General features: G+C 53.5%; 1 protein-coding gene across 1 annotated transcript in view; it reads left to right on the top strand.

The window, feature by feature from the left end:
- Nucleotides 1-5,245, top strand: part of LOC147583411 (putative palmitoyltransferase ZDHHC11B) — a 28,062-nt gene extending 22,817 nt beyond the window's left edge. The window contains exons 11-13 of the mRNA XM_086682298.1: nucleotides 2,683-2,717; nucleotides 4,195-4,288; nucleotides 5,204-5,245. Coding sequence (XP_086538424.1) covers nucleotides 2,683-2,717; nucleotides 4,195-4,288; nucleotides 5,204-5,245 — 171 coding nt within the window. The remainder of the gene's footprint in view (nucleotides 1-2,682; nucleotides 2,718-4,194; nucleotides 4,289-5,203) is intronic.
- The last annotated feature ends 20,419 nt before the right edge of the window (nucleotides 5,246-25,664 follow it).

The following is a 25,664-nucleotide window of genomic DNA, read 5'->3' on the forward strand; positions in this document are numbered from 1 at the left end:
CCCTCTCAGAATGTAGAGGAAGGGAGACCTGTTCTGTGAGGCCAGTTCCAACCTGATACCAAAGCCAGACAATGTCATCCCAAAAGAATATCACGAGGCAAAATCCTTCAAGAAAACACAGACAGACACCATTGATTAAGTGTTAGCAAACCAAATCTAGCAGCATACAGGATTAAGTACCATGGCTATGTGAAAATTATTTGACATTATACAAAATACCAACAATAAATGACAATAATATGGCGATGTCAATTCAGAGAGGGAGTTGCCAATAAGAAACTCTTACGTGTGACAAAAAAATATTCTCAACAAATTAGGAATGAAATGAAAAGATCTTCATTCTGACCTATGCAATACACCTATTAAATACAACTGACATACTTCCTGGTGAAAGACTGAGTACATCCCTCTTAAAACCGGGATCAAGGCAAGGATGTACTGAAGTTCCAGCTGGTGCAATAAGACAAGAAAAAGGAATAAAGAATAGAAAGTGAAACTGTGTTGATCACAGACAACATGATTCTAAAATACAAACAAAACAAAAAACAAAACTCCTAGTGATGAAATAGCTTTGCAAGAGGCAGGTAAAGTGCTCTCCAGTAAGCTCTGGGACATTTATCTTCAGTGTTATCCAGAGCACACCTGAAATCAAATACAGTCCCTACCTGGCGTCAGGAACCTCTGTGTGCCTCCAGCTAGCTCCACAGCAAATTGCCACCACGTGGTCAAAGTAAAAATTTCTCCATTGCCTTGGCTGACCTAGAAATGTTTTATGTAATTTGCCATTATCTGGAATGGAAACAGTTGTTAAAAAATAAATATTTTGACTTTGTATTGTTAAAAAAAATAGCAAGTCCAATCATATTTCTGTATTTGGCAAAAATGCCACTGAAAATAATATTAGTTATTTTATTAACAATAGCATTAACAATAATGAATTTAACAAAACTGTAGTAAAGTCTGTACATTGAAGGGGCGCCTGGGTGGCGCAGTCGGTTAAGCGTCCGACTTCAGCCAGGTCACGATCTCGCGGTCCGTGAGTTCGAGCCCCGCGTCGGGCTCTGGGCTGATGGCTCGGAGCCTGGAGCCTGTTTCCGATTCTGTGTCTCCCTCTCTCTCTGCCCCTCCCCCGTTCATGCTCTGTCTCTCTCTGTCCCAAAAATAAAAATAAAAAACGTTGAAAGTTATAAGTCATTGCTGAGAGAAACTGAAGACATTTAAAATAATGGAAAGATATACAACGTTCATGGATATGAACACTCAATATTGTTAAGATAGCATTTCCCCCAAAACTGATCTATGGACATAGTACAATCCCTATTGAATTCCTAGGAGGTTCTGTTTTTTTGTGTGTTGTTGTTGTTGTTTTAACCAACAAGCTGATCATAAAATGTACATGGAAATTCAGAGTACCTAGAGTAGCCAGAACAATTTTGAAAAGAGAACAAAATTGGAAGAATTATACAATATGACTTCAAAATTTACTAAAAAGTTATAGTAATCAGGTTAGTGTAGTCAATGGAATAGAAATGGAATAGAATAAAAATTCTAGAAGTAAGCCTTCACATATGGCCAAGGCAATCCTTTGGGGAGAAGTGAAAATTTCAACAAATGGTCCTGGAACAACCAGATATCCATTGTGAAATAAAAATAACACCGTACTGGGAATGCAAGCTGGTGCAGCCACTTGGGAAAATCGTATGGAGGTTCCTCAAAAAGCTAAAAATAGAACTACCCTATGACCCAGCAATTGCACTACTAGGTATGTATCCAAGGGATACAGGTGTGCTGCTTCAAAGGGACACATCCACCCCAATGTTTATAGCAGCACTATCAACCATAGCCAAAGTATGGAAAGAGCCCAAATGTCCATCAATGGATGAATGGATAAAGAAAATGTGGTATATACAATGGAGTATTACTTGGCAATCAAAAAGAATGAAATCTTGCCATTTGCAACTACGTGGATGGAACTGGAGGGTATTATGCTAAGTGAAATAGTCAGAGAAAGACAAAAATCATAGGACCTCACTCATATGAGGACTTTAAGACACAAAACAGATGAACACAAAGGAAGGGAAGCAAAAATAATATAAAAACAGGGAGGGGGACAAAACAGAAGAGACTCCTAAATATGGAGAACAAACAGAGGGTTACGGAAGGGGTTGTGGGAGGGGGATGGGCTAAATGGGTAAGGGGCACTAAGGAATCTACTCCTGAAATCATTGTTGCACTATATGCTAATTTGGATGTATATTTTAAAAAATAAAAAAACTAAAAAAAAAAAAAAAATACCGTACTTAGGTATTGACTGCCCTGAGACCCAGGTGCTGTCAAGGTCAGACTCTCCTGGGGTGTCTCCCCTCAGCCCTCCCGAGTCCTCAGGCGGCCCCTCTTCTGTGCGCCTCAGTCTTGGCAGCTGCCCGCATGGAGACCTCCCACAGAGGTCAGGGCCCACTGGTGGCCGCGTGGGACACATACCGGTCCTGAGCGGGCCCCTTGGCCAGTGTGGGCACTGGCTGTGGAGTGCGCTCCCTCACAGACCCCTTCCCTGACCCCGGGACCCTGAGGATATTTGCTCCAAATCGGGTAATAAAGAATGTGGGTTTTGTTTAACAATAAGCTCGACATTGACCATTCCATCTTGTTTCCTGTTGTGAACAATCATTTCTTCCCTCACAGGAAATAGACAGCAGCCTGACTTTATCTGCCCTCAGGTGAGTCTCTGAGCCTCCTGCAGGTGCTTCCCGTGTCTCAAAGCCTTCACCATGATTCCTGAGGAACACAGTCTTTTGTGGGAAACCTTGGGGTACTGTGATGACGTGATCGAAGACAAACCAGTTTCCCTTGACGTCACAGATGCGGACTGCCCCCCGAAGGGCTCGCCATACTCCGCTCACTGGAGCTTGTGATGAGACCCCTCTAGGTTCTTCACAAGTAACATGTGAGCTAGTGCACAGGTGTGAGCGATGCCCATCTACTTTCTGTCTGTGAGCATGTGCCGCTTGCAGAGGACACCGCGGTCCATGACCGTGTGCAGCAGTGGCAGGGCTCGCCGTGTGCCAGGTGGGTGACCGCACCTCGCAGGCCCCTGGGGAGCACACGGCCTCTGCCTCTCCTGTGCCACAAAGACAGAGAGTGGCCCCTTTCACATCGTGGCCCAGCTGCAAGCACACATTTTAGAGCGTAAATCAGGTGTAGCGAAACACGGTGACTACCGTCCCCTTGACAAGACGTCATCTTCTCCTGGAGTATGAGTAACAGGAGGCTTCACAGCGCCCGTGTCAGCGAGGTCCGTGCTGTCTCCCCTATATTTCCCTGAGCACACGGTGAGCACAGGCTCCCTCTGTTCCTGGAAGGATGGTTCTGGGGCATATTTCGCAGTTGTAAGTGTCTGAATATTGTATCCTGACTTCACAACCTCAGTAACTTTGTACCAAGTGCCCTTTAATGCATTTGAAGTAAAATTAAAAAGGGCAAGTTATTTACTTGAATGTCACCCACCACACACACACACACACACACACACACACCTCCCACTCTGGCCTGCAGAGATTGTTGCAGAAAATGTTTCTTTGGTAACCAAAGAGTTTAGACCCAGTTGAGCAGCTAGCACTTTAGACACCTTCCGTGGCCTGCTCCTGAGGCCTCACCCGAGTCTTAGTCCTCGAGGCCCACCCACCCAGGGCCTCCCTGGGACGTCGATCACGGGGAAACCTTGTAGGACTTAATGCAGCCTGTGTTCCTGGCGGTCGCTGGCAGACAAACTTATTGGGAGTACTTCTGTCCGGCTGTTTATCTGTCTAGGGTGTATGGTCTGCTGGTTAGGTACAAATCAGCCAAACAGTGAATATATGAATAAGGGGGAGGGTCCATCATGCAGGTGAAGCTGCTTCTGTCTGGTTTTAAAGGCATTTCTGTCAGCAGAAATCCACCGGGTGGCTTGTTTTAATTTTCCGCTGGTGGTGGAAGCCTGCAGTGTCCTTCTCGCATGAACCTTCTGCATGTTTATGGCGCGAGACCCCCTCTGGCACTCAGCCTCCAGGCGCTGCCTGCTCCCGAGCTTGCAGATAAGAGGGGGCCCCAGCGGGGAGACGTCCACGGACACCGTGGAGCCTGCAGGGTCCCCACGTGCTAGCCCGCCCAGCGAGGGCCTGCTCTGTAATGTGTTCCTCCTTCCCTGCTCTGCCCTAGCCTACCTGGGAGCAAGCTGTCCTCGTCGCCATCCAGTGACTTCACCCTACACCCCACCTTGGCTGCCGGCACGGAGGACCACCTGCCGCTGAAGGTGAGCCTGTGCTCAGATGTAGGGCTTGGGGCTCCCTCGTAAGCTGGGCTCAGCACCATACCTGGATGCTGGTCGCACTGGTGTTCTGCATTTACTGGGTGCCTGGGCCACTACACAAAGAGCACCGACGGTGTGTGTGGAGTAGGAGGAGAAGCGAGAGCAGATCACGCTCCTGACAGGGGCCCGTGTGTGTGAGAAGCAGAGTCCCCAGACAGGTGTCCCTAAAACAAGCCTCGTATGTGTGCTCTGGTGCCACATGCTGGTGATGGCCACGTGGTAGGTGACACAGAGCAGAATGCCGGCTGTGATAGACTCTCAGCAGTGGGTGTTTTCAGGGTGTTCTGTGTAATCCCTTCAACTTTCTGTGTGTTTGGAGTTTTTCATAATAAATGTTGGGGATAAATGTTGGGATAGAGAAGGGGTGTGTATAACTGACGGTCAACACAGAGCGTGTGAGCCACACACGGGGTTGAGTGAGGAAGCCTGCAGATGATACGCTCATGGCCCCAGGACAGGGCATGTGGGGTGGCCTGTGTGGCCAGGCAGGAGACACAGGTAGACACAGTATGGTGGCAGCCTCACCAGCAAGTGAGTGTAGAACCCAGCAAGGCAGGGCTGTGGAGGACCCGGGTCCCACCGTCCATCCTTCTGTGTGCTCCCTTCCAGAGTGGCTCACGAGGCCACCCAGCCAGTGGGGCCTGAGTTGCTTCTGTAACAGCACGAGGCTCCAGACAATGTGCTGGAAGCCTCGGCTTCGAGCTTGACTGCACTTGAGAGGGCCCCTCAGACCCTGGTGCTCAGCCGCCCATGCACATTCACTGAACTCACGCCCTTCCCTGGGCTGCGGCTTCCTCTCTGCTCATTCTGGAACCCGCGTTTAATCCTGACACCCTGTGTGCCCCCACTTCACGCCAGGCCCACCCCTCTGCGGGCGACCCCAAGGCCCGTAGCTCTTAGCAGAGTCATTAGAGAGAAATGGGTGCCATAAGACACACTTGGACTTGGAGTCCACTCTGGTGTGCAGGCGTGACTGGTTCCACAGCCCAGAGTAAGTTCTTTAACCTCCTGGAGTGCCTGGGTCTCCACGCTTGCAAGATATGCATGGACTCTGTGTGGGGTCCCGAGTCCTGCTGCCGGTGTCCAGCTGGGACTGGTGCTCAGTAAATGGTAACCCCCATCCCCCATCACACCTGCTTTGGACCTTGCTGCCCATTAATTATAATCCTCATCTGAGGACACAGACTCATCACTGATCTCTGCATTACCTGCTTCCTAAGTTTACTCAGTATTTTATTTATTTTTGGTAACAGATGAAGCATCACCGCACCCCCCCCCCCCAGAAAAAGGCAGGGTCCTGATGTGGTCAGCTTCTGTGTGGCCCAGCCACGTGTGGTCTGCTTCTGTGTACGTGGCTTGGCCACGCTCTTTGTTCTCATCTTTTCCTTTCACTTCAGTGTTTCACATCATACGTATTCCTAAAAAATAGATGCTCACAACACATCGGTTACTCTTTATTTCACAGAAAGGACATAGTGTGTATGTGATGTTTGGAATTTGGGGGAATCACCTCTCGGTCAAAACGGTGGTTCCCTGTCCTGGGTGGCTGAGCTCATTTGCCTTCCTTCTGCGACTGCTTCTTGTAACTCCCCTCTGCTGTGGGCCAGCAGGACGTGTGCCCCCGTGCGGGTCTCTGTGATGAGCAGTAGGCCATCTCTTCTACAAGGCCAGGCTCTTCTACAGGGGTGCTCGGTCTGCACTCCCGCAGAAGCATATGCATATTCGGTGCCCCGTAGGTCCGTGTCGTCCCCAACACCCGGGGCACCTAGTGGTGCGGCTGGCGGCTCACGATCCCTCCCAGCCTTCCCCTCACCACCGATGGTGCTGAATGTGCATTAGCCATGTGAATTTCCTTCTGTGGGAAGTGCTTGCTCTTGTCGTTGGCCCATTTTCCTCCTGGCCTGTTTCTGCTTTTCTTATAGATTTATTTGTGTTCTTTATATATGCTTGATACAAACGCCTCATTAGTTGGGTGAATTACAGATAGAGTGTCACAGCAACTCGACTCGATGCTTAGCTGAACTCAACATTTGAGGAATCAGAGTCACACTCACACTTGTGCATATTTTATGATAATGCTTTTTGGTCTCGTTTAATCTTGAACCCAATCTTCTAAAAGACAGTCATCTATACTTTCCACTACTAATTTTCAACATTTGATTTTGAGAGTTGAGTCCTCACTCTGTGGGTCATTGGTGTGTTTAGTGTGAGGTAGGGATCCAGCTTCATCCGTTCCAGGTGGGTTTCTGTTGTTCCAGCTGCTTTCGCTAAACATCAAATGGACCTTCTTTCCCCCACTGATTTATTTTTTGTATGTCTCGTATACTTTTTATTCCATACTTCCTCCACTACTGCCTTTCTGTATTTAGTTGAATTTGCATACTGTGCCATTGTGATTCCCATCTTCTTTCCTTTTGCTTATACTTTTTAGTTACCTTCTTACCGGTTACCTTGGGGATTACAATTAATACCTTAAACTTATAAGAGTCTAGTTTGAATAATACTACGTTAATTCTGGTAATATATACTCTGATCCTATACATCTTCCTGCCTCTTCCTTTATATTGTTACATCTTTACACGTTGTGTGCCCATTAAGAAAGATTTATAATTATTCTGTGAATTGGTCTTTTAAGTCACCTAGAGAAGAAGAGGAGTTACAAACCAAAGTACGACAATCCTGGCTTATGTCTCAACCTGTGTGGTTATCTTTCCGAGCGTACTTTATTTCATCTACTGTCTAGAGCCTCTGTTTTAGCCTAAATGTCTCCCGTTAGCATTTCTTGCAGGGGAGGTCTGTTGCTCATGAGTTCTCTCAGCTTTTGTTTATCTAAGAACATCTTAATTTCTTCTTTATTCCCAAAATACGGTTTTGTTGGATTTAGAATTCTTGGTCGGCAGATTGATTTTCCTTCCAGGACTTGAAAGGTGCCCTCTGGACTCCATGGTTTCTGATGAGAAATCAGCTGTTGATCTCACTGAGGCCCCTTGTATGTGATTAACCACTTCTCTCTCAATGCTTTCAGACTCCTCTCTTTGGGTTCTGAGAATCTGGCAGTGCTGTGTCTTGGTGTGAACCCTTCTGAGTTTATCTTGCTTGGAGTTTGTTGAGCTTCTTGGATGTGTAGATCCATATCTTCCATCGGAGTTGGAAAGCGTGCAGGCAGTGTTTCTTCAGATACTTTTTCTCTCTGCCCCCTCTCTTCTACTGGGCCTCAGGTCCGCCAGGTGCTCTTCATTTTCCTTTGTTCCATTTTTCTCCCTGGTCCTCAGGTTGGAGAATTTCAATTATCTTCAGCCTCACCGATCCTTTCTTCTCCTGCTCTGTTGTGAACTCTTCTAGTCAATTTTTAGTTTCACACTTTTCAGTGGCAGAATTTGGTTCTTTTTTGTAATTCTATCTCTTTATTGATTTTCTTTTTTGTTCATTCGGTATTTTCATGGCTTCCTTTAATTCTTCACCTTGGCTCATTGGGCACATTTAAGACAACTGACCTAATGTCCTTGACTACTAATTCAAATGTCTGGGCTTCTTCCAGGAAATTCTGTCAAATTATTTTTCTCCTTTGAATGCGCCATATTTTCCTGTTTCTCTGGATGTTTTATAATTTTTTGTTGAGAACTGTATATTCTGAGTATTATAATGTGGTTAAGTCTGGACATGAGATTCTCCCACTGCTTGGGATTGTAGATCTTTGCTTGTTGAACTATCAGTTTGTGACTCTCCCAAGCTACTTTTGCAAAACATGTATTTGTTGTTGCAAAGTTTCTCTCATTATCTCTGTGGTCAGCCAGTGTTTTCCTTCAATGTCTGGCCGCAAATAGGGGGAATAAGTGTCCCATTAGATGCTCCCAAAGACAGCTGCTGCCGCCAAGGGGGCCAGGGCAAGCGAGCCCTTGTGCCGGCCCCTCGGGACATGACCAGACCAACCAAAAGGCACAACAGACAAGTTTTGGAGTACAGAGTCCCTACTGCCTGCACAGGAATGAAGGCTGTTGGCCTGTAGCCACAGGACGACCGAGGGTGGGTTGTCGCTGCTTTGTTGACACCACTCACTCAGGAGAGTTGGACAGCATCTCTTCCCTGGTGCTGTGCACCGTGTCTGGTCTGGCTTCAGAGTCTGGAATAGTTGACCCCAAAGGCTCTCTTTAGCACAGTGGTCACATCTATGGAGGACGAATCTCTCATGCTTCCTGTTCCCTGGCTTTGTCCTCAGGTGAAGGATGCCGATGTGCACTCTGAGAACACGTGTCACCACCTCCCCACAAATCTCTACCCCGCAGGCAGGCCTCCACTGTTCCACTGCCCGGCTCCATTGTGTTTCTGTTTTCATTCTAAACAAACAGTGTGCTTCCCTGGGGCATCATTTCAGTAATACCTTGATCACCTTTGCTTCCAAGCACCATCACCTCCTTCTGTGGGTTTTTCTTACACGTCCTGCCTCTACCAGGTTGCTGCCCACTCCGTGGCCCTCTGTGGCCGGCGCCCCCACCTCTTACCCGTCGGAGCCCTGCCCCCACCTCAGCGCCCACAACTGCCTCTGCGTTGGGTCCCCTGGGGGCCTGTCCATCTCAACAGCATTGTCCTCACGCCTGGCTTTTCTGCAGTCTGCAGTCTGCCGTTTGCTTCCTCTTCTTCAGGGAGCCATTGTTCATGAGGTTCCCCTTTCATTTCCTTCCTGTTTAACCTCATTCATGCCTCAGTTTGTATCTTGACTAATTCTCAAGAGCTGGCTCTGGGAGGAGGACAAAGGCATGTACGGGTTTAGAGATCTCCTAGAGACACTGGACTTGCAGAACCTTCCAAGGAAAGTTGTGCACAGCTGCACAGTCCAGTCCCACCGCACACAGCCCTGTAAGTCAGAAGGAGCACCGTCCCCGGCCATTTGGCAAGAGCCAGGCTCTCCCCTGTCGTCTGTGCAGGGGATTTGAAGTCACCGTCAGCAGGCCCAGTAGCACCAGGGCAAGGGAGAAACCTCCTGCTTTCGAGAGATGGTGTGAAGACATTTGGGGCCCCTGGGTAGCCAGAACTCACCACCAGCAAGCAGATTGTGCAGAGAAGGTGCCAAGCAAGACGAGGCGGCCTGTGTTGTGTCTTCCCCCCCATGCCAATGGTCCAAATAGGCTTTGCTGGCCCCCAGGAGACCCTCCTGCTCATCAGGAAAAGCCCCACTTGTCTCTGTCCTGATGCGCGTGCAGAGGGAAAAGCCAGCCCCCACCCCCAGCGCAGCCTCATCAGCAGCCCCACATACAAGTGAGTGCTCTGAACTCAAGAGGCGAGATGGCTGCCAGTGTTCCAGAGCCCGTCGTGGCTCCATCTCCAAATTGTGCTCTTGCTGCTACATTCTGTCCCCTTTGGCAGTGCGAGAGATGCCATGTCACGTATTTCCTGTTATTTCTCTGCAGGTCTCAAAGGACCAACAGGAAATGAGTTTGCCTGTGGAAGGAGACAGTGCTGAGGGCAAAGGCCCAGCTTCAGGTAAGACATCACACAGTGTGGGAGTTGACATCCACCCAAGTTTGATTCCCTAAAGAGGAAAATGTTTTCTCCAGAAAAACAAGGAGAGGGAGAAATCACCGGTGGGGAGTCAAAGGCTAGGACGCTTGTTGTGTCAGTGGCAAGGAGGACAAGCTTGGGCTCACGTAGTGTCTGCCAATGGTGCCTGGCGTCCCCACGCTAGCCCCACCACCTGCTCTGTGTGCTACAAAGCAGCAGGTGCAAGACGTGGGGCTGAACGCCCCGCTGGCAGAGTGCCTGCAAGGTAGGAGCTGGCCCTGGATGGCGTTGCTGTGGCTGCCGGTGTGAGCCATGGACCCTGACGTGCAGGGGTGGCCAGCCTAATGATGGCACCAGAGCGAGGGCCACGGAGAGTTTGACTAGTGACTGGAACCAAAGGCCTGATGTGCTCTGTTAGAGGCTCAGACTCCACCATCCGCACGCTGTCTGCCGAAATGCACGGTGATTTCGTTGTTCACTCGCCTGACCCTTCCAGAGTCCTTCTGAGACGGCCCCACCTCATCTAAGGAAATGTTCACCACTCAGCTTTTAAACAACTACCTACCCTTGGCCACGATGACACCTCCTACTGCCACCACCACTTCAGAGCTCACAGTGCAATTCTCCAGTGCTCCTGTTTCTAGAAAAGAGGTGGAGGCTGACCTTTCAACACACCTGTGGCCGCAGGAGTCAGTGGCTCCTGTTTCTAGAAAAGAGGTGGAGGCTGAGAGGGTGAGTTTGATTTCTGCGTGATTCCAGAAGGGGCCAAAGCTGGATTTTAAGAAACATAAAATACAAGCAAGTGGCATAAGTGACAGGAAGCCTGAGCCTCAGGTCTGGGTACATGGCAGGTTGGCTCCTGAGTGGACTGACACCACGAGCACATGCATGTGCACACTGTCCATGTGGGTGTGGTGCTTGTGGACAGGTAAGAACAAGGCGTCCTCAGCCAGGGACGGAGGCAAAGAAAAAAACCCACAGAGAGCCCCGTGGGCACCTGCAGCCTATGTCCCAAGGGCCCCTGCCTCCCTGGTGAGCCGGGTTCTCATGGCCTCACATAAGGGAGAGACAGGCCCAAGCTCAGGGCACAGCCAGAATGGAAGGCCAATAAGTCATCCTGTAAAATCGGGACTCAAATGGCTACTCAAATGGCATTGTAGTGGTGAGCCCGGAGGAACCCCGTGCTCCGCTCCCACAGGACACAAGAATGAACCTTGGAGCCGAAAGGAGCTGAGAAAATCCCCAAACTCCTCAAGCTGAGGATTAACACCAAGTGATTGTGGACCAGCCGTTTGCAGGTGCCGAGAGGCGCTCCCCTCGCAGGAGCTGGGAAGATACCAGCCGCTCTCATCCCACATGGCCACGCCCTCATGGAGGCCAAGGCCACCACTGAAAAAGACACATGTTGGGAGCTGGGCTCAAGGACCAAATGCAAAGTAACTGTGGTTGTTGTTTGGGGAAACGACAGGCAAAGGGAAAAACATCTGAAGAGAACAGAAAACTTGTTTAAATTGCATGTGTATTTGAAGAGAAACCAAATAAAACTTAGAGCTGCAGAAAATACCACTGACGTGGGGCAGCTGACTGAGGGTTTTGTAGCACACGGGTCACAGTTGGAGTTCGTGAGCTCGAAGCTGGAACTGGAGAAGCTACCTGACACTCAAAGAAGGGACGACAGGTGGAGAGCGTGACCGGAGGTGGGGCTTGGGTCTGTGGTGTGAGCGGAGTCCCCCACAAGGAGGGCTGCTGGGGGGCATTGTGCGAGGCAGTGGGGCTGAGGGCCCTGCACTGCAAACCCGCACACACTCGGGTCCAGGGAGTCCAGGAACGGCAAATGAGACTGTAGATATGTCGTGAGCAAGCTGGCACACTCCAGAGACAAATAAAATGCGTGTTTTTAAATATTTGGCGATAAAAAAGGGGAGTCCTTCCAGGGAATATCGACTAGCTACACTCATTGTAACGGAAGCTACAGCAGAGTGGAGTCCTGCCTGCAGTATAGGGGGCCATCAGCCCAGGGCTGCCCTCCTGGCTGAAGCACGTTTGAAGGCGAAAGTGAAACAGGCACTTCACACAGAAGTAAGGAATGTTAGGGAGTGAAAAATAGACCATTTTCGTAGCATTTTTAGAAAGCGATGTCCCTAGGAACAGACCTAACAAAAGACACGCCGGACTCATGGAGAAAATGATAAAACTTGCAGAGAGACGTTTTAAGGAGCCTGATGAGTGCGGACAGACACAGCTCACGGAGTGCGTGCCAGGCCTCCCAGAGAGGCCAGTGCAGGATGCCAGCTCGAAACCCTGCGTCTGAGATGTGTGTGGAACTGCAAAGGATCAAGAATGCCAAGAGGCAGAAAAGGAGCAATTTAGGATGTCTGGCTGGGCTGCTTCCACGAAGCTCGTGAATCAAAGACAGAGTGGTGTCTGTGCAGAAATAAGCGCAGGGCCTGGTGTGGTGGCTTGCAGGGGCCGCGAGCACGTCAGTGGGCACAGGGACACTGTTTCTGGTGTGGGGCGACCGACGAGCAGGGGTGGGTAGATTGTTTCATAAACGCGGAAACATTTGGTGCCGTGTGGGAATAACACTAATGAAACCAGACCCCACCTTGTACCGTTTACACAAATTAATTCCACGTGGACTAAAGACATAATGCGTGAAGGGACAACTATACAAACTGGAAGATAATATTTGGTACTATCTTCTTTTTTTAAATTTATTTATTTATTTTGGGAGAGACGGAGAGTAGGGGAGGGGTAGAGAGCCAGGGAGAGAGAGAGAATCCCAAGCAGGCTTAGCACTGTCAGCACAGAGCCCGATGCGGGGCTCGATCCCAGGAAACCGTGAGATTTTGACCTGAACGGAGACCCAGAGTCCGATGCTTCACAGACTGAGCCCCCCCGGGCACTCCTGGTACTGTCCCTATGTCCTCATGGTGACTGAGGGTCCTTAAGCAAGATTTTCTTAAAGGCACTGTCCCTAAAGGAAGATACACAGAAATTAGATCACACCCAGATACAAAGGGAGGCTGTCAAAAATTGGGAAAATATTTGTAACACATAGCTGACAAAAATTGGTGTCCAGGACACAAAGTACTATGACAGCAGCAGGAAAAACGTAGACACATGATGACCAGGCACTTCAGGGAACAGGGAACCCAGAAGACCCACAAACAAGTGCGTACCTGCTGCCATCCTCCGGGAAATGTGACTGAAAACCACATGTGGTGGGGTGAGGTCCCTGTCACATGAGCAGGTGTGAGTCTGACATCACTGAGGACTGGCACAGGTGGGCCTGGGACGTGCACGTGGCTGGTGGGCTAGGGCCAGTGCTGCACCCACAACTGGTGGACAAGGCCGTCGGCACCGCCAGTCATCCCGGGTGTGGGTGGGGAAATGCCTGCCCGCTGCACCAGGAGCCATGAGCATTGCTGCTGGGTCCGAGGAGATGCCCAGTACGGGGATCCCAGCATGGGGGATAGGTGGAGGAGGGTTCCCGCTGACCCGCTGAGCAGGGCTGTGTGTGCAGACACAGATGTCCTGTGCAGAAGCAGCTGCCCTCCTGGCAAGATGTCAGGACGGACTGCACCAGGAACCTGTCCTTGGCCTTCCTTGCAGAGGGCCGGTTCTGCACCCGGGGCCAAGGACTGGGCGCGCCTTCTGCTCACCGCCCTCAGGTGCTCATGGCACTTTCTTTTGCTCTGCAGGAGCCAAGGAGCCCACACTGGCCAAATGGGCTGTCCACACACCAATGGCCTTAGAGGTCCGGGCTCGGGAGGCAGCCCTGGAGGAACTCAGGCTCCCGCACACACTGCCCTCCGGCAGCCAGAATGTGCCGCACATGGATGTCCCCTTGGAGAGGCAGCAGGTCTACAGCAAGGAGCCTGCCACTGTCACCACCACCAGGAAGCCTGCGGATGGGCAGGTGTGCAATGGAGAGGACATCCAGCTTCCAGGACAGATAAAAGAGGTGACTTGGGGCCGGGCATCGCCATCCAGCTAGGAAGCAGAGGGCCCGCTCGATGCTCAGGGAGAGACCAGGGTCAACCTGGATACCTCTGTCAGCACAACTTGTGTCCGCCCTGCCACGGAAGCCCCTGAGTCCAGGGCAGGTGCTCACCCCGACTCCCATGATGCCTGCAGGCGCTCCCGCCATGTTCATGATGCAGTGCAGCCCTCGACTCTATGCAGGCACCAGTGGCAGCCGATGGCCTGGCTTCCTCCAAGCAGAGTGCTGGGTCCTGCGTCCAGAGTCAAGGAAAGAAGGGAGCCTGTGCACACGCTGACTTGTGCTACACGGAAAGACTTTGACCACCCCTGCGCCTCACTCCACCTGGAAGCCATACTTGAAAGGCATTCATAAGTTTCCAAACACGTCCCCATCGTGCTCCAAGATTCAGGACAGACTTGGTGTGATGTTTTCACTTGTGTTACTTAGGAATGTTGACAACTGTTATGAACCTAAGTAGCCTTTAAGGAAATTCTTCAGACTTTCTTAGAAAGTTATACGAAATAATAAAAAATAATTTCACCGGCAATAAGCTTGAAATCAGTCTTGGTAAACTTTAAATTCTTGGGTTTCAAGTGGCCTTTTCAAAGCCCCTCCTGAGTCCTGGCCAGAGTGAGGCCGAAGGGTGTGATACAGAGGAGGGGATTCTGGCTTTTTTTTTTTTTTTTAAGTTTATTTATTTTGAAAGAGAGAGAGAGAGAAAGACAGCAAGCAAGGGAGGGGCAGAGAGAAGAAGAGAGAGAGAGAATCCCAAGCAGGCCCCATGCCACCAGTACAGAGCCTGATATGGGTCTTGAACTCAGAAACAGTGAGATCATGACCTGAGCCCAAACCAAGAATCAGACGCTTAACCCACTGAACCCCCCAGGCGCCCCAGGGCTTCTGGCTTTATGGTGAACTTTTCACCACAAGATAATTAGTGCTCTCATGAAAATGTAATTTCATTGCATCCTGGATCCATACAAAGTGAGAAAATCCTCACAACACTGGAGAACAAAAGTGAGCTGATAGGTAGGTGGTCCAGGGCCAGGGGCTCCTTTGAAACCGGGCCTTGATCCAGAAGCCAGGAACAGAGCTGGGGGCAAGGATCCGGGATGAATCCAGTCTCCGGCAAAAATAAACTGAGCTAAACTGGCCCAAGTTAAGAAGCTAGATTTTCAGAGCTTGAGATCAGTCCAGATAAGCTCACAACCAAAGATCACAAACCATCACACATGAGAGAGCCGAGAAACAGTAAAGGAGAATTCAGACCCCCAGAAACCTCAAGGACTAGAAATACGGGATATTAAGGAGGATGCACAAGATATTTTAATGTTGGGGCGCGTGGGTGGCTCAGTCGGTTGGGCGACTGACTGCAGCTCAGGTCACGATCTCACAGCTCGTGAGTTCGAGCCCCACATCGGGCTCTGTGCTGACAGCTCGGAGCCTGGAGTCTGCTTCAGATTCTGTGTGTCTGTCTCTTGCCCCTCCCCTGCTCACGCTCTCTGTCTCTCAAGAATCAATGTTAAAAAAATGTTTAAAAACCAAAATATTTTAATGTGAAACAGAATGACCATAAGTAAGCAAGGAGAGGATGTTCTAAATGATCAGGAAGGTACGTAAAAAGACTGAAAAGGATTTTTAGAAATAAAAAAATATACTTGTTAAAACTTGGATAAATTAAACACCAGATTAAACATAGCCAAAGAGAGAGTTCTTGAACTGGAAAGTAATCCGAAGAAGTTGTCGGAATGTGGATGCAGCCGTGAGGGCCACGTGGAGGGAGGGCTGGCAGGTGGGGAGGGCAGGTGGGCCTCAGACGCGTCCACAAAGCCCACGAGAAGGGACTTACTGTAGTGGCCGGGTCTCCCAGGACTCACAAAACACGTGCCAGTGGCTTCTTGTCCAGCCAGCTGCACAGGTGAGGAGATCTACACCTCGACCTCCTGTACGGAAGCATGGGGCACCGGAGACACTCTGACCTTAAGGACAGCCAGAGAAAAGACCACCAACGGAGGAAGAGCAGACAGACAGCAGACATTCTGGCCATAAGGACAGAGGGAGGAAACAACTTCCACAAAGCGTGACAGAAAATAGCTGTCGACCTGGAGTCACATACCCAGAAGTGCTACACGGAGGAAAAAGTAAAAACACATTTGTAGATGACAGAGAACTGTGCTTACTACCACCAAACACATAGTGCTGTGACTGGAGAAGGCATAAAGGAGAGAAGTGTGCGAAGCAAACATGGACACGAGGCATGGGGAACAGGCGCGACATTCACCCTGACCCTCTCGTGCTTCCTGTCGGCTCACCAGGTTTTCACAGAGTAAAGACACAGATTTGGACGACACAAGTAACGAGCCTGATTCACGGGATGGCTGCGGACCCCAGGCTCACTTGTTGGGAGGTGTGTGTTCTCCCGGGGCTCGTGGACCTTTTCTAGAAACGGAGCTCGGGCTGCCCTGCCTCACCTCAGCACACTTCACCCAGGGACCCTCGGCGTGCCGCCCCCTCTGTTCCTCTGCCCCTTCACACTGTGCCGGTCTCGCGGCTGTTCCTGTCCCTTCCTGCTCACTGCCAGCAGCGTTCCCCTTGTGGTCCTTATGGTTGGGGAGCATCCAGCCTCTTGCATCTGTGGGTTATGGTTTACGTCAAACTTGGAAACATTTGGCCGTTATTTTTCTAACACCTTTTCTGCACCCTTGTCCCAAGTATTCTCTCTGCTTTTGGGGGGACCCCAATTAAGCACACAGTAGGCTGCCTAAAGCTGTCCCACAGATCACTGACGATCCGGGTTTTCTAATTCTCTTCTTCCTGTTCCACTTTGGGTAGCTTCTGTTGCTACATTTGTTCCGTGCCTAATCTGCCGTTGGCCTGTCCAGGGTATTTTCCATGTCACACACTGTAGTTTTTCAGTCCTGCTAATTCAGTCTGTGGTGCTGCTGTGACTCCCATGTCTCAACGTAACTTTCAGGCCCTGTGGAATGCAGTTAGCTGTGCTAATACCTCATACCAGTCCTGGGTCAGTCCCAGATGACTGGTCTTGTCACATGGATCTGATTTTCCTGCTGGTTTGCACCCCTGGTAGTGCTACATGGAATCATTATGTTCACCTTTTGGGGTGCTGAGTATTCCTGTATTTTCATGAATATTCTTGAAATTTATTCCGAGATGCAGTTAAAGAGTTTGATCTTTGTGTCTTGGTTGGGGCTAATGGTCCCCCACTAAGTTGTCTCCTTCCCCTGTTGCCTCAGTCGGCACTCCACGGATGCTGAGTCTTGAGCTCGGCCTCCGCACTTGCTGCACACGCTGGCCAGACCCAGCTGCATTCTCACGGGGCTCCTGCGGGGTTCTGGGTCCATCTTTGAGTTCTGTCACCCTGCATGGCGCTTGGAGGCTACTACCCAGGCACTTGCTGGGGACCCTGCCACTCAGGGGTCCTGTGCTTTGCTGCCTTTGCTCCATGTGAGAGAGCACACCTAATTCCTGTGACTGTGCCTCATCTGGACGCGAAAAACTGTAACAATGGGACAGATGGTACGTGCTGCTGCACAAAGGCCCATTTTCTTCTGCAAAAGCAGAAAATGCAATCATGGAAGCAGAGTCTGCTGGACCTTAAAAGGCTCAGCTGCTGTGTCCCCAGGAGGTGGAGAGGCACTGGGATGAACCCGATCCCGGAACTCTCGAGGGGAGCACTGTGTCAGAGCAGAGGGCATGGCTGCGCTAACCAGGAGGTGCGCACGCGGTCCTGTGCATGGAACGCTGCAGAGGAACTCTTGCTTAGATTAACTGGGGGCAGATCTGGACCGTACTAAGGGACAGATTTTGTTACCATGTGGAGGCTTCCTGGGAGGCTGTGGCACCTCTCTGTCCCACGGCTGCCTTCTGACAGGTTTTCATGCACATGTGGGAGCAGCTCCTTGAAGGGCTTGGATCTCAGTGGTGGCAGATTGTTTCTGTTTTCATCACCCGATAACTTGGTGGTGGACCGCGTCCTCCCAGAGGGGCAGCCAGAGAGCCACCTTGTTCACACGCCTCCTCTGGTGCACACTCCAGGCCCAGTTTTATGATTGCAAGGATAAATTCATAAGCTAAAAAAGCAAGTTTTGGGCTTCCTGGGTGGCTCAGTCAGTTGAGCATCCAACTGTTAATTTTGGCTCAGGTCATGATGTCACAATTCATGAGATCGAGCCCCGTATCGGGCTCTGCGCTGACGGTGCGGGGCCTGCTTGGGATTCTCTGTCTCCACCCCCCTCTCTCTCTGCCCCTTCCCACTTCTCTCTCTCTCTCTCAAACTAAATACATTTGCATTTAAAAATAAAGATGAAAAAGCAAGTTTCTGAAGTAAGCATCACACGCACGGGCTGTGGGCGCCAGCCCTGCCCTATGCCTCTGTGTGTCCTCGTGTCAACTACCCAATCTCTCTGAGTCCCAAGAGTTGCCTGGCAGCAGGACTGCAGTCAGGGCTGTGTGTGCTGAGGACCCCAAGGAGGACCCTGAGCTCTGTTCAATACGCTGTTGTTGCCATCTTGGGGGTGCTACTAATTTTTACACAAGGGGCCCCAAGTTTGAATTCTGACCAGGCCCCGTATGTATAGCTGGCCCTGACAGTGATGCTGTCTCCACCCTCCAGAAGCAGGGCGCCAGCCAGCGCAGCCTGAAATGTGGGGGCAGGACCTCCGCGGGCCGTGACTCTGCCCATCTGGCCCTGAGGGCTCCCCCAGCGCCCTGCCCTGAGGGTGTCCCCATCTCCCGAGGCCTTGCCTCTCCTTCCCAGGGAAAATGCTCCTTGGACATTTATGCTCCTGAAACCTGGTGCCCACCTCCGTTGGCAGATTACCCTGTGTCTATGCCAGAGCTCTAACAGGTCTTGCAAAATGGATTCAATGGTCACCTTTGGCCGATACGACAGTGGGAACATAGTGTGCAATGTTTTTCTTTCTTCCTCTTGCATCATTAGTAGTGATGTCCAGGAGAAAGCAGTGCTCAGGCCTGAGTGGGATGCAGCGAAGACGCTGTCCAGCTCCGACCTGAACAAACAGAACCCTGAGTCTCAACGAACAGACCTCTAGACGGTCGCCCATCTTCTACCAGTTTGTAGCGGAAGTAGAAACTAGAGGGTTGAAAGGAGGCATGTGGAACCCAGGACCTCTGTGGGGCTGGGGTGGGGCTGAGCCCCTAGGGCTGCCTGTCCCTGGCTCCCAAAATGTCAGGAAAAGCACGTCCTCCCCACCATGGCCTAGTGGTCTGAGTCAGAGCCTGCACCATAGCCCCCTCTCTGGTTCGTGAGCTGCCTGTGCAGGCTCTGAGCAGGCTGGAATCTCTGAGGTGAGCCCCAAAGCTGCATCCCACCTGCAGAGTCTGGCACTTGTGATTCATGGGGCTCTGAGAGCAGGGCAGAGTCTGGAGGAGATGTATGTGGGTGCGTGGGGGGGGGGGGGTCTCTGCAGCTGGGAGAGTTAAGGACAGAGCCTGGGTGGGGGCGGGGGTCTGGTGCCAGATGGACCAAGGACAGAGACTGGGTGGGCATGTGGGTGGGGGTTCTGTAGCCAGGAGGGGAGGGCAGAACCTGGGATAGTGGCTCCTTGGCGAGGTCCAAGGGAGCCACAGCAATGAAACTGGAAGAAGAGTCACACCCCGCCCCCCGACCGGCCTTCTCTTCTGGAGGGTGTCCAGCAGGACAGACAGGGAGACCCTTACCCCAAGCCCCAGCACTAAGCAAGTGGGGCCAGCCTGGAGAGGAAGGGCAGCAGGCCTCAGCCAGAAAAGAGCAGGAGACATTGGAAGATTTCCGGATCTGCGTGCGCAGGTAGGCAGGACGGGCCCACCTCGAGCGCAGGAAGAAAAGGGTCTCCTGGCTGCGCTGGGAATGCAGCCGCGGCTTGTCCCTGGGAGGGCGGCCCTGGCTGCACCGGGGCCCAGCATGGCCTGACCGCACCCAGGCGCGGCTGCACGTTCCGGCTGCTCCCAATCTCCGGGACGAGGCCCATTCCCCGCCTGCCCTCCCTGCGCCCCCTCCGTGAGGTCCCAGCCCGCACCCCCGACCCCGACCCCACTCCACATTGGGCCTCCTCGTTGGCCCGAGTCTCCGCGGAGAGGCCAGCGCCCCGCCGTCCCCCCGCCCCTCCCGGAGGCCCGTCCTCTCGCGTGCTGTCTGCCGTGGGGATGCGGGCGAGCCTCCCGAGGTCCCGGAGGGCCAGGTGCGGCCGCCCCTAGCGCACCGCCCCGGGCTCGCCTCCTTTGAGGGGTTCCCACGCCCCTGCGCCGCGCCGGCCTTGTAAGGCAGAGCCGCGCTGCCACCTGCCTCCGTGCACCCCGCGCGTTCCCGGGGCCAGGAGGGGCCGGGAGTGTGGCAGGCCCATTCCCCGCCTGCCCTCCCTGCGCCCCCTCCGTGAGGTCCCAGCCCGCACCCCCGACCCCGACCCCACTCCACATTGGGCCTCCTCGTTGGCCCGAGTCTCCGCGGAGAGGCCAGCGCCCCGCCGTCTCCCCGCCCCTCCCGGAGGCCCGTCCGCTCGCGTGCTGTCTGCCGTGGGGATGAGGGCGAGCCTCCCGAGGTCCCGGAGGGCCAGGTGCGGCCGCCCCTAGCGCACCGCCCCGGGCTCGCCTCCTTTGCGGGGTTCCCACGCCCCTGCGCCGCGCCGGCCTTGTAAGGCAGAGCCGCGCTGCCACCTGCCTCCGTGCACCCCGCGCGTTCCCCGGGCCAAGAGGGGCCGGGAGTGTGGCAGGGCCGCGGGCGGACCAATGAGCGTGCGGGCCGGGCCGGGCCGGGCCGGGCCGGGGGCGGGCCAATGAGCGCGTGGGGCGTGGCGGGCCAATGAGCGCGCGGTGCGTGGCGGGTCATCGGGGCGCGCGGTGCGGAGCTGGCGAGCCCGGGGCGGCGGGGGTGCGGGAGCTCGCCGGACACCCGGTCGCCCGCGGCCGAGTCGCGGAGGCGCTCGCTGCAGTGGCCGCATCTCCGAGGTAAGCGTCCGCAGAGCTCGGTCGGGGGCGCTGGACGCAGGACCACCCACTCCGCCCGGGCCCGCCGCGCCTGCCACCTGCGGCCGCCACGCCCCCTCCTGGCTGCGGCCCCCTGCGTCCCTGCGCCCCCATCCCAGGCCCTGGGCTGCCCGGCGGTCGGTGCTGCGCGCTGAGGCCCCCGGGGGCTGCGTCGGGGGCGTGGGTCCGGGGGCGCGAGGGGCGCGAGCGGGGGCGACCGCGCCGCCAGGGACAGGTGGTTGGTGCGTGGGCCCCGGATGAGGCGCTGAGGCCTGTCTGGGCGGCAGCGCTTCACGCGACGAAGCTGCGCACCCCCCCCCCCCGCCCCCCTCTGCCGGCAGCCCCTTTCCCCGTCTCCGCCGCCGCTGCCGCCTCCCCACGTCCCGCTACGCGGACGCCCGGGCCTGGGGTGGTCGCCGCCGGCAAGACCGAAGGGAATTAGGGCTTAGAGGGTGTGTAATGAAGCCAGTGCCCTGCAGCCCCAATTCCGGGAGACCCGGGGCCACGCAGAGAGCCCAGAGTGAGCGTGGTCCCTTGACAAAGACCGCGCCGCCCCCTCGGGGTCCTAGGCCCCTCTCTGGTCATATTTGCTTCACCATTATCATGCCAGGTGACAGTGTCTGCCGCTCACTGTGCGACTCCAGCAGCCTCCACGGAGGGTGACACATTCACTTATCGCCTGTGAGCACAGAACCTGGCAGTCAGGATGAAGAGATCCGCTGCCAGTAGGTTTGCTCACACACCTCTGGGGAGCAGTGCCCCACCTGTGCAGCAGGACCAGAGAAACCCTTTATTCTGCGGTTTCAGTTACACAAATGCAGCCTTGAAATGAGCTGGGGAGAAAATCCATTCCTGCCACTCTGCTCATGACTATTTCGACAGGCGTTTGGTGTCTCTGAAGATGAGACACCGTTTAGGGTAAGCTGACAGTGTGGCCATCTATCTGCGTATTTAGTGGTTAATTTACCTGGCATTTTTTGGATACCGGCAGGGTCTCGGCAGGGTCTCGGGGACGCTGGATAAAGGACCCAGCTCCCATGTCCCACTCTGCAGGCCTGTGCTGACTCCCCATGGTCAGCCTCTCAGGGAGGACCCAATGGAGGTGGGGGGGGGGGGGGCGGGGGGAGCTCTGCACAATCCAGGGCAGCCCCGCACTCCTAGGAGGTGATTGGTAAAGGCCAACCTGGATCCTGAGTGCCCTTGGGACCACAGAGGCTTGGAGTGATGGGGAGAGAGCTTGGAACAAGCAGGAAATGGGGGTGGGGCAGCGAGACAGCGGCTTGACTGATGCCTTAATTAAGCTGGATTCTGTGACCCTGTCTCTGGTACCAGCCACTCTTCCCATCACATGGTCCAAATTACAGGGCTCCTCGAGGGTTCTGGGGGAAGGGGTGCTGGTGAATTTGTCTGCAAATTGCCTGCGGTAGGAGGGTATGTGCATTCTCCTGGCGGAAGGGTCTGCCGCTTTCCTGATTTCCAGAGGGTTCCATGAGTGAGAAAGGTACTATAACTTAAGTGCTACATTAGAAAATCCCTCTCCGTGAGTACGGAAGGATGAAGTGATGGAGATCATGGGAAGCTCTCTTGGCTGTATTCTTATCTTCCTGGTGCTGTTTGGCTCCTCTTCCCGAATCCTTTGAAGTCTCAGTAAATAACTGTTGTAAAAGTGTATACAAGGTTAGAAATACTCATGGTGGAAAATGTGTAAATCACAGGAGAATTTAAAGAAAATTAAATCCCTCATCACTGCTTGAGGATGCAGAGAAGGCTTTTAGCAGCCAGACGGTCCTCAGGGCCGCAGAGTGCTCCAGGCAGGAGAGACTGAGAATGAAAAGCTTCCTCTGGGAGAGGCTGCGCTGCCTGGAAGCCAGGCCTATTTATAGCTGGTGATGTTGCTGGTGAGGCAGGAGGAGCATGTCTGGGGATCTTGGGACCACAAGGCAAGGGCCCTGCTGCACCTTGAAGTGTCAGGTCCTCTCTGGGCTCAGCGTGGCTCCAGCTGGAGGGCGGTGGGGGCGGGGCGGTGTACCCCTGAGCCCACAGACCCTGGACCTGGCAGACACTTGCCTGTGTGTAAGCAGCAGCCTTACCTCAAGGGGGTGGGGGGATGGAGCGCACCTGCAGCTGGGGCTCAGACGTGGTCTCCAGCCTTTCTGGGTGAGGACAGAGCCCTGGTGTCTGCCCTCAGCAGTGCGTCTTCAGGGGGACCCTTTGCAGCAGCGGAGAGTGCGGGGTGCGGGGTTGGCCCTGCTGGGGCCTCGGGTGAGGGTGCGGCCCTGTGTGAGCCCCAGGAGCGGCCTGTGGGGGGGGGGGCTGCTCCTCCCTCCTCCCCACCTCTCATCTGATGTGGGGTGTCAGTCTGCTTCCAAGCTCCTTATTCCCTGGAACTGTGCAATAGCACAGGACGGCCGTCAGCCGGGAGGTGTAATTTAGCGTTCAAACACAGGACCTTCTTGGTGAAGAGTCTAAAGTCTTGCATAGAGTGTAAGGCAGTGACAGTTTTCTGCCTTCCCCGCCTTCGCCCCCAGCCCTCGCTTCTCTCAGCAGGGGGACCTGCCAGCCGGTCCTGGGAGGAGCACGTTCACACCGACTTTTTCTTGTTTTTAATGAGGTTTGTGGTGAGGAATGATGGATTCTTACCTTTGCTCAAGCCTAGATGTTAAAACCACCTGGAGCCTTTTCCACTCCTCCTGCTGCCTCTGTGGTGGGGCGCACCCATGTGTCTCCAGCGTATGTCCCTGTGTGTCCCCACGTGTCCCTAGCATGTCCCCAGGGTGCCTGTGTCTCTGGTTCTCTTGGCATAAGTGCAGTGCCCCCGCGTGGGCTCCGTGTGACCTCCGGCCCTGAGCCACGTTTCCCCAGATCTCTCCCTGTCACACCTGTGTGACTGCATGTCTGCTGAGCACCTGCCAGGTGGGAAGCCCCACTGCACTGGGGACAATACCCAGCAGCCGGTGCCCCCGGGTGACCTCGTGCAGTCCCCACATGCCCCGCTGTCTCACCTGCACAGGAGGGCGGGGGGGGGGGAGGGGCGCCAGGTGGGCAGGGTGTGGGGCGTGCGGTGCAGGTGTGGGTCTGGGCCCAGAACCGACGTTAAGTCAGGTTAAGTCAGGTGCTCCTCGAGTGTGCCTGCGGCCCTGCGTCACAAGCTGTCTGTAGAAAGCCCACCCACACCCTCCTTCTCCATCCAGGTGTACGCACTTCGTGCACTCACTGACCCTCGACCCTGCTCCCGTCATTTAATACCGTAGGACAGACTGTCCCCAAACCAGGGCTTTAAGATAGTGACCCCATTTGCTTTTTGCTCATGACTCTGCCACCCAGCAGGGCTTGGCACGGACAGTGGTCCCCACCCCCTGACCTCAGCTAGGGGTTTGCTGGCCAGACAGGACCACCCAAGGCTGCCCTGCTTAGTTGAGTCTGGGTTGAGTGGCTGGCACGAGGCTCCCCTGTCTCTGTGTGGGGTCTCTCCATAACGTTTGCCTGTCTCCTGAGGGAACAGGGGAGCCTGGTTCTTTGTCATTTGGCTGTGTCCCATGGTCCGGCCAGCTGGAAGGGCCCCTGGCTTGAGGGGCAGGAGCTGGTGGGTGGGAGACGCCTAGGGTCTCCCTAGGGTGGCCCCCTTCTCGGTGCTTCGGAGGACCAGTTGTGGCAGCCCCTGGGGCCCCTGGCCCTGTGCCCCTTGGCCTTTGACGGCCCCTGGCCTGCTCCCTCAGGACTCGCTGCACCCTTTCCCTGGCAGCAGGTCGCACGTCTGTGGGTGGACGGCCCCCTCGGCCGCGCGGCCCGCTGCACCCTGGTTCTGATTCCTGCTGCTTGGTCAGTTGTCCCCCGTGTCCTCGGGGTCTGAGGCTCCATTCTCCTGACACCCTGCAGGCCCTGCCCCACTGGGCCTTCCACCCTGGCAGGGGCCCCTGCCTGCTTCTGTGGACTTGCTGCCTTTTTCTCATTGAGTTGTAGGGTCCTTTGCAGGTTCTGGAGACAAGCCCATATTTGTATCTTCTCCTACCCCGTGGCTTCCCTTTTCTCTCCATCGGTGATAATTTTTGATGAACTGAAGTTCTTGATTTCAGCCTGGTGCCATCCTAGAATTGTTTCCTTTAAGGGCAGTGATTTTTGAGGCTTGTGCAGTGGATCTTTCTCTATCCCCAGGACGTCAGATACCCTCAGCCCTCACCTTCGTGAGGATTTTGCCTTTCCTACTTCAGTCCTCGGAGCGCCTGAAGGGTGGTGTCGATGCCCCGTCTCCCCTGCGTCTGCCATTTACTGAAAATATGCTCCTCCCTTTTTTCCGCAGGGCCACCTTGTCACACACGTGTGCACATGTGTTTGGGCTCTGGCGTCCCTCCCATTGTTGATTCTGTCCCATTGGTGCTGTCTTTGCTTCCAGACCTTTCTCTCGAGTCTCCATGCCCGTGGAGCAAATCTTGTCCTTTTAAAATCACTGTGTATTCACAGCCCTTCTCCCACGTATGTCAGCTCAGTGCATCTGGATACTAGACACAAAAGTTGTCGGGAGTTTTTATCTAGATTAAGTTAAGACTGGTTGAATTTAGGGACAGCTGACATCTTTCTGTATGTAGATTCCAACCCATGTTCATAACGTCATCACTTAGGCCTTTCGTTTCCTTCAGTGGCCGAGTTTTCTGTGTTGACTGTGCGTCCTCTGTGAGCGGTGTTCCTAGGAACTTGTATTTCTTCATATTTTAAATGTTGCATTTCTAAATGCTTTTTACTGTGCGTCTTTGCTGTTATGCAGAAATGAAATGGCCTTTTGTGTGTTGACCACGTATCCAGAAACACCACTAGACTCACTTATTGATGCTAATAATCGTCCTGGGATCCCTTTGGGTT

Source organism: Puma concolor, chromosome A2 (assembly GCF_028749965.1).
Source record: "Puma concolor isolate L17-30 chromosome A2, mPumCon1.1.hap2, whole genome shotgun sequence".
NCBI lineage: Eukaryota > Metazoa > Chordata > Mammalia > Carnivora > Felidae > Puma > Puma concolor.